Below are 8,337 nucleotides of genomic sequence, written 5' to 3'. Positions count from 1 at the left end.
AGAACTGGGGGGCCGCAGTGAGGGAGCCCTCTGGAGGCACGGGCTGTTTCATACGGAATCAAATCTGGGGCAGCCAGGTCTGGACAGCACCCGATGGGCTGAGAGCAGAAGCAAGGGTTCCCCGCGGCCGCTCCCAGCGCAGTGGCCTCTGACAGCTGGGTGCTGGGGACCGGGCTCCGGCCGCCACTGCCTCCTCACAGGGAGAGAATCAGCAACACGAGCGGCACACTTTGGGCCTCGTTCAGGTCTTTCATTGCGTCAGGAGCCCCTGCCCTTCGTTCCTGGCATAGTGCGCGCCTTGGACACAGGAGGGAGGGCAGACCCACACATTACCCGCCCCCCCCCCCCCCCCCCCCCCCCCCCCCCCCCCCCCCCCCCCCCCCGGGGAAGTCCTGGCCCAACTTCAATGGAGGGAAGACACAGAGCCACCCTGGATTCCGCTAGAGGAACCTACCCCCCCACTCCCCCCGGTAAAGTGCTCGAGGTCCCCCAGGGGGAGACTGGTGGCCTTGGCCAGGTCCCCAGCTCACAAAGCGTCCATGGCCCGCAAGGCCACGCCAGGCTCCCCTGGGAAACAGGCCAGAGTCCTCGGACAGGCAGGGGGCACAGGGTGAAACCAAGTGTTCTGGTGAGAGGGGGCACCAAGTCAAAACCAAGCCTTTGGCTCCCAGGGTTCCTGGAGCAAGCCATGTAGTTTTTCTGAGGCACGGGTCCAACCCCAGCCTTTGGTGAGAGGGGTCCCGGGACCAAACCGGGTCCTTTGCAAGAACAGCACAGCCAACAGAACCCGTCACGGCGGCGCATGGGCTGGACTAGGTCCTTCTATCGGGCGGGGCCGGAGCACAGATCCGAAAGCGCAAGGCCCCTCCAGGGGAAGCTGCTGGAACGTGAGTCCCCAAGAGAGGCATGGCGGCGTCACACACTGATGGTGCGGAAGACGGTGAAGCCGGACAGCGCGGTGCTGACCAGGACCCCGGGGCACTGTGGGTGCCAGTGCAGCTCCTTCAGGTCGGTCTCGCCCTGGTGCACGAACAGGAGCTGCTGGGGGAGGTCCGCCAGCGTGGGGTCGCTCTCCGCGTCGCCCGCCTCGGGGTCCCGCTCCACGGCCAGGTCCCACTGCGTGATCTGGTTGTCTGCACCCGAGGCCGCGAACACGCCGCTGTCCTGGGGGTGCCACTCGACAGAGGTCACGGGGGCCACGTGCTGCTTGAAGGTGGCCAGTGGGGAGCCAGACTGCGGAAAGGAGGGGGTCAGGGCGCCTGCCATGGGGCTCCGAGCCAAGCCCTCCCAGCTCCCCCGCCCCTGCCGGGAGCCCCACAAGCCCTGATTCTCTGAAAGGGACAGAGAACAGAGTAGGACCGGTAATAAGGACGTGTGCCTCGGGGGCTGCGCCTTCCCTGCAAAGAACCCCGTCCGAGCTCTGGGGCACAAAATCCCCGGCCTTGCCTCAGTTTCCCTTCCTAGAGAAGAGGGGGGTTCTCAAAGTGTTCTCCCTGCTGATTCCATGAAGGCCTTAAAGAGGGCGAAGCAGGGCTCCCGGGCTCCGGAGGGCACCAATCGATGAAAAAAACTGCATTTGCACTAAAGCAAAGGGATTTCTAAATCCGAGAAGCGGTTCCAAAGTCCCAACAGCCAATCCGCTTGGCCGCACACCTTCTTTGGGGGCCGGAACCTGCTTCTCGAAGCTTCCTTAGGGCTGACCCTGCAGGAGGGGAACAGAGACTACATCCTGGTGGCCCCGGGCAGGCACGGAGCCGTTCGACATGCTGGCTCCGTCCACAGGGGAGCCAGAGATGGGTTCGACTGCCGAGGGCCCCTCTCAGCTCTACAAAGTCCGTTCTTATCTGGGCGGTAAAGTCCTGTCTGTGCCTCAGTCTCCTCCTCTGTAACCAATGACCTGGACTCCCATGCTCAGCGGATTCTACAGAACTCTGGAGCCCCGGGCTACGCGGTCCACCTTGCTGGGCCCCAGCCGGCAGATGGGGGTTGCAGCCTCCACGGCCACCCTGCCCCGTCTGTCCCCCGTCACCTCTCCAGCTGGTGGCACAAGCAACCCCAGGCCAGCCACAGCCCTCCCCCGCCGAGCCCGGGTCCGCGCCCCACCCCACAGGCCTTCCCGGCTCGGCTATAGACCCACGTCCAAGGGAGGAAGCCCTCCAAGCCCAGGGGTCCAGCTGGGAAGGTACCTGGAACTGGCGCAGGTCCCAGACCTTGAGGGCCCCGTCGTCGCCACCGCTAAGCAGGAAGGGCTCCCGGCGGCTCCAGCTGATGACGTTGACGTCCCCGTCGTGGGCGGAGGCGGTGGTGAGCATGCAGGCCTTGCTGGGGGCGGCCCGGATGTCCCAGATGCGGATGGAGGCGTCGGCCGAGCAGGAGGCGAACACCTGGACGGGACGGAGTCTGAGGGACCCTGCCACCCCACTCTGGGGACCAGGGGACGTGTGACAGGCTACCCTTCATTTTATTTCATTTTGTTAAACATTTATCGGTGAGACAGAGTGAGCACAGGAGGGCAGGAGCAGATGGGGCAATGTGGCAGGGAGGGAGGGGCAGAGGATCTGAAGCAGGCTGGGTGCTGACAGCACACAGCCCGACGTGGGGCTCGAACTCATGAACCATACGATCATGACCTGAGCGGAAGTCAGATGCTCAACTGACTGTGACACCCAGGCGCCCCTACCTTCTTTTTCAGTGTGTCCCCACCCCCCACCCCTGGCCAGGACTTCTCTCTAGCCCCAGTCCCTACCTCCTGCAAGACCCAGGAGTCCAGACCCCCAGGCCTCCCTCACCGTGTCCTCAGTCGGGGACCACTGCAGGTCTTCCACAGAGCGCGTGTGGCCCACGAATGGCCGCTGGTCCACATGCCACGAGCCGCCATCCCTAGGTGTCCAGAGATGGATGTTCTTCTGACAGTCACCAGTTAGCAGGCGCCCTGGAAACAGGAGGCGGGACACTAGCTGGTCCCAGCTGGCCACAGCTCACGCTTGGCCCTGCAGTCTCCACCCACCCTTCTTACAGGCCCCTCGCCCTCCAACCCCGCCCCCCCCCCAGGACCCGCAGCCCAGGGACCCACCAGACACACGGGGCGACCAGTCCAGTGCAAAGCCCTCGCCCATGTGGCCCGAGAAGGCAAAGGTGGGCTTCACCCGGGCCTGCTCGTCCCGGAGGAAGGTCGCCAGGGCCTGCGGGTCATCCACTGCCTGCAGAAGCCGCCGCAGGGCGAACACCTCCACCTGGCCCTTCTCTGACCACACAGCGGCCACGGGCTCCTCGCCCAGCCAGGACACCTGCCGAGAGGGGAGGGACGGGAGGCTCAGGGTGGTGGCCGCAGCACCTGGCATCCCTGAGAACCCGACCTGTGGGACCTCAGGACCCCCATCCTCCCACAGCTGGGAGTCTGGCTCCCGGAAACCTCTGTGGGGGGGAAAAAAAAATCACACCCCTCAAGACCAGCTCGGCCTGTGGGACAACTTCCCACCCACACCGGGCAGCCGTGATGGAACCAGGCGGTTCCAGATGCCCAGGGGCTGGGGTTCCAGCAGCCCCTGGAAGGTGCTCCAGACGACCAGGTTTTTTGGTTGTTTTTTTGAGAGAGAGCGAAAGCAGGGGAGAGGGGCAGAGTGCACGCTCGGGAGGAGCACGGAGCAGAGCTCCATCCCACGACCCTGGGATGGTGACCTGGCCCGAAATCCAGAGTTTGGATGTTCTACCGAATGAGCCCCCCAGGCGCCCCAGACTACCAGTCTCTGTAGCCTTGTGAATGCTGGTGGGTCCAGGCCTCAGTCCTTGGGTCTCTTTGCCTCTGTCGGCCTGCTCGCTAGGAAATCCCGGCCAGCCTCAAGGTTTCCAGTAGCCCCGAGCCCTGACCTCTCTGAGCTCCACACGCCTATCAACACCGACCGCTCAGACTTGCCACGACCAAAGCCGAGCTCCTCATCGCCGTCTGCAAGCTCCTTCCCCCCGGGGCTCCCCAGCTCAGGCCCCGAACTGCAGGAGTCACTGACTTGTCCTCACAGCCACCCCACGCCAGCTACCCTCAAAATCCCACATCACTTCCAACGCCTTCTCACTGCCTCTACTGCCGTCACTCCTGGCTACTCCTGGCGTCCTTCTCCCCTGAACGATGGCCTCCTCAAAGGGCTATCCTTCTGACCTTGCCTCCCTGCGGTCTATTCTCAACACAGCAAACGGGGATCTCTTTAAAACACAAGTCAGATCCCAACTGTCCTGGGCTCTAAACCCTCCAGTGGCTCCCGATTTCTCCCAAAGTAAAAGCCAAGTCCTCACATCCACCCACAAGCCCTCCACAACCCATCACCTCCTCTGTGCCCAACCCCAAAATGGTGTCACTCTGCCTCTCGTCCATTTGCCCCAGTAGATGTATCGGTCTCCCCGATTTCCGGTGAAGTTCCTCAAACATGCCATGTTTGCCCCAGGGCCTTTGCACTTGCACTATCTCTGCCCATAAACTCTCCCGACAAAGATCTCTGGCTCATTCCCTCACCCCCTGCGAGTCTCTATTCAAATAGCACCTCATCACCAATACTTTCCTGACTGCACTATTTAAAACACTAAACGTACTCAAGAAACATTCTAATTCCCTTACCTTGCTTTTACTCTTCCCTACCAGGATACACCGCACATTTACTTAGTTTCTTCTGTTCCCTTCCCCGCTAGCATGTTTCAGGAAGCCCGAGACCTTCTGCTTCCTGTGAAATCCCCGGGGCAAAGGACAATGCCTGCATCACAGTGACACGTTAACGGGAATACACAGCAAGGGCTGTGGGCTGAGCAAAGCCCTAAGTGCGTTCAGACACCATCTCCTGTAATTTGCACAGCAGCCCGATCAGAAGGTACTAGAACTCAGCAGCACAAAGAGGTGATCCCACAGCCCACAACGTATCCTGAGCAGTAAGAGAAAACGTATCTCATACTACATCCGGGTGCTGCCCTAGGCTCCTGAAAGAACTGTATGTGATTCCCTTTTACCCTCACGTCGGCTCCATCAGGCCAGCTTTGTAATTTCCCCCATTTTACAGAAGAGGAAAGAACATAAAAAGCAGCCCCCATTGCTTCTAGCACACAGCAACAGTAACGACGACGGCTAAGACGAAGAGAAGCTAATGTATATGAAGTTATGTGCCAGATAATTTCCTAAAAGCTGGAAGGCATGGACAAGGGGGTTGGGGAGTGGAGTGAGACAACGGAGCCTATTTACCCGGACTCGGTTGATGCCGCCATAGTGGGGCACCATAGCCAGTTCCAGCTGAGGCTTCCGCTCTTCTTCATCCTCTTCATCTTCCTCCTCCTCCTCCTCCTCCTCCTCATCGCTGCCCTCCGATGGCGGGGGCTTTGTCCCATGCAGGTTATGCATCCGAAGTATCATCAGTCTGGGGGAAAGTGTGGGGTGAGTGGGACACTGCATGCCAGGATCCTTAAGAGATGGAGAAGCTGGAAACCTCGATTTCTAGGTCCTGAGGACGGGGGAGCAGGGGGCTCGGCCTCCTGGTCCTAGGAACACCTCAGATCTCACTCACCTGTTGCTCTGGGCGCTCTCCGCCTGGGTCCCAGCACACAGGTAAAGTGTAAGAGGAAGCTCTGTCCGGTTGTCGCCCAGGTGATCGCGGACTATGTCGAAGCTAAGACAGGGGGCACCTCGGGATAAAAGAAGAGGTCGGAAAATTAGAATGTGGCAGAGACCTCAAGCCCCTCGCGTGTGAGGTGTTCACCCGTCTTAGACCCCAGTCTTCTCTCGCAGAGGGTCTCGTACGTTAGAGACTCGGGACCAGACCCGCTCCGGACTCAGGATTCCAGTCCCCTTCTTCCTCAAGACCCAGGAGACCCGGTGCCCGGCCCTACCAGTCTGCGCTCGGTGGTACAGCACGTAAGCCTCCTCGTCCATGACCAGCTCCTCTCCTTCGCGCAGCGGCGGTCCCCGCCCGGGAAGGTAGACCTGGGCCGGGCCTTCGGTCCTTGCGTCGCTGGACTCGGCCTCCATGGGTTCCCCGCTGCCACACGTGCGCCGCCTACCCTTGCGCGCCGCCATCTTCGGACCCTGGCGCCACCGGCGCGAAGTGAGAACGTCACTTCCGGGTTGCCGTTTCCTTCTTCCGAGGTCCGCCTCGCTGCACGGTTGCCTTGGAAATCTCCGAGCCCGCCAATCAGAGAGGGCGGTGGGGAGTGGGTGACGGAGAACTAAGGTAAAGAAGTCCTCGCTTAGCGACCCAGGTTTGCGGATTCGGAGAAAGTACACCCTTCGGGTGACTTTGCGGCGCTTTTATGCAGCGCAGCAGCAGGGCCTCCTGGGAGTTGTAGTTCTGTACGAGGCCAGTTTTCGCCGTCTGCTGGAGGATCTCTGAGCCCCCACTCCGTCTTCCACCTTTGACTCCCAAGGCTTCCTTTCCGCTACATTATTCATATATGCAAATAAGAGTGCTTACTGGCAAGAAGACTGGGGTTTTGCTCCCTGAGGACCCATAAAGCCGGTTTCCTCTCTCCTTCTTGTTATGATGGCTTTAATTCACTTCAAAATGCTTTCGTGTAGACAAGATGATATTATGTGTAAGTTAGACGGTTGAATCTACCCTCTTGGGGCAGTCAATTGCCTAACCAGGCGTTCGCATTGCGGCTCTGGTCAGCGAGCATTTAATCAGAAAGTCAGCCCTCCGGAGACCGCTATTACAAGTGCCTTGGCTCTCTTTATCCCTCATCAGCATCAGAGGTTTGGCTAATTGGCATAATGAAATGTTAGACATAGATTCTCATTGGTGAGATTAACGGCGTCCGAGTCAGGTGGATTGGCTGGGGATATACTAGGCTTCTCGCTTGCAAGAACAGCGTATTAAGAATCCAGCAAGAAGCCTTGCCTGTAGCCATAGGAATGGGACCCTAGACTTAATCCTAAAATGTTTTGATCCTAGATCTTTCGTGAGTTCTCTGCCCCACCTTTTCTCTAAGTCTCCGTCCTCCCTCGACCCATCTCAGAGTTCTTAGGATCTATTCTCACAGCCCCTTTCTGGGTCTTTGTCTCCCATCTCCATCCAGGGTCTGGGTTCTGAATACAATTTTCTTTTCGTCCTCTCTTCCTCTGTGGGACTTTTTCCCAGTTTCTGTTTCCTCCAGGGAAGTTTGAGGGGGGCTGAGACAAATACGGAGCTCACACTTGGACTGAGGAGGCATAAAAACATGGTTTATTCCAAACACTGCAATGTGTAACAGGAGAGTGGGAGGGGAGGTTGGTGGTGGGTGTGGATTCCCAGACCGTCTCCTCCACAACCCAGCTCCAGACCCGGCTGGAGATCTAGGAAAAGGAGGCTTTGGGGGGGGGGGGGGGGGGTCTGCTGGGTTATCATTGGGAGGGCTGGAGTTGGAGAGGATGTGGTTGGTGGCACGTAGGGCTGGTAGTGAGGTGCGACAGGGTGGGAGGTTTTGGCCGGAAGTTTGTAGGCAATCAACGCTAGGACGGGGGGGCGGGGCTTCCGTTGGGAGTGTCCGAGGTCAAAATTGGGAAAAGCGACCTGGGGTGGGCAGAGGAAGAGGGTGTGTCACGGTTTGACGTCAAGGGTCACAGTCGGGTTGGGGCACAGTCTGGGATTCGGGTCACAGTTTGGGGTCAGGGGTCACAGTCTGGGGTCGGATGACCATTTTGAGGGGTCGGAAGTCACAGTCTGGGGTCAGGGGTTTCTGTGTGGCGGGGCCAAGGTCTGGGGTCACAGTTTGGCGAACGCGTCTCACAGTTTTGAGTCCCAATGGATGAAAGGTTAAAAACGGGCTTCCCCGGAGGCGTGGCTGGGGCCGGGGAGCTGCACAGTGATGTGGGGGCCACGGCCCCGGGCGTGGGGGTGGGGCGCGGGCGTGGCGTGTCCCCCCACCTCCCGCCCCATCTGGTGACGTTAAAAAGCCCTTGTCGGGTTAAAAAAAAAAAACTCCAGTGGGCTCCGAGACCCCCACCCCCTCCCTTTCAGGCTGGGTGAGATTTGTGGGGGGGGGGGCGCCAAATCCCTTCCGGCTCTTGGTGCCCCCAAAGCGACGGGGCGCGCGGGACGCTGCTCCAGGCGGGGTCCGGCCAGGTCCAGTTTTTCCTTCCCAACCCACGCGGGTCCTGTCTGTGGCGCGTGCCCCCTCGGGCCGTGGCCTGCGCTGACCGAGGGGGCGCCGCAGGGGGGCCCCCCTGGGCCGCGTCATACCTCGGACTCGAGGCTGGAGAAGTGCGCCGAGCCCCTGCGGGTACCCAGGTCCCCGCCCCGGTGTCTCCGGTGGGGCGCGGCGGGCAGCGGCGGCCCCCAGTGCGCGGCGTGAGGGCAGCGGCGCGCGTGGCGGGAGGGCCCGGTGAGCCTG

General features: G+C 60.4%; 2 protein-coding genes across 2 annotated transcripts in view; both read right to left on the bottom strand.

The window, feature by feature from the left end:
• Nucleotides 1-235: 235 nt before the first annotated feature.
• On the bottom strand, nucleotides 236-6,083 carry GRWD1 (glutamate rich WD repeat containing 1). The gene is made up of 7 exons (XM_029925723.1): nucleotides 5,860-6,083; nucleotides 5,538-5,655; nucleotides 5,219-5,390; nucleotides 3,074-3,287; nucleotides 2,790-2,932; nucleotides 2,187-2,384; nucleotides 236-1,233 (listed from the first exon to the last, which is right to left on the bottom strand). Exons 1-7 carry the CDS (start codon nucleotides 6,044-6,046, stop codon nucleotides 916-918), a joined length of 1,350 nt encoding a protein of 449 aa, XP_029781583.1. The 5' UTR covers nucleotides 6,047-6,083; the 3' UTR covers nucleotides 236-915.
• Nucleotides 6,084-7,599: 1,516 nt separating this feature from the next.
• Nucleotides 7,600-8,337, bottom strand: part of GRIN2D (glutamate ionotropic receptor NMDA type subunit 2D) — a gene marked incomplete at its 5' end in the record, with an annotated part of 34,212 nt that continues 33,474 nt past the window's right edge. Inside the window, 2 exons of the mRNA XM_029924341.1 lie at nucleotides 7,600-7,683; nucleotides 8,187-8,334. Coding sequence (XP_029780201.1) covers nucleotides 7,600-7,683; nucleotides 8,187-8,334 — 232 coding nt within the window. The remainder of the gene's footprint in view (nucleotides 7,684-8,186; nucleotides 8,335-8,337) is intronic.

Source organism: Suricata suricatta, chromosome 16 (genome assembly GCF_006229205.1).
Source record: "Suricata suricatta isolate VVHF042 chromosome 16, meerkat_22Aug2017_6uvM2_HiC, whole genome shotgun sequence".
Lineage (NCBI taxonomy): Eukaryota > Metazoa > Chordata > Mammalia > Carnivora > Herpestidae > Suricata > Suricata suricatta.
Note: the sequence above shows the minus strand (reverse complement) of the source record. Positions and strands in the feature narration are given on the sequence as shown.

Coding starts and splice junctions, on each gene's coding strand:
- GRWD1 (XM_029925723.1), bottom strand. CDS start 6,046: ATGGCGGCGCGCAAGGGTAGGCGGCGCACGTGTGGCAGCGGGGAACCC. Junction 5,391..5,537: donor GAGAGCGCCCAGAGCAACAG/GTGAGTGAGATC, acceptor ACTTTCCCCCAG/ACTGATGATACTTCGGATGC. Junction 3,288..5,218: donor GCGGCATCAACCGAGTCCGG/GTAAATAGGCTC, acceptor CCCTCTCGGCAG/GTGTCCTGGCTGGGCGAGGA.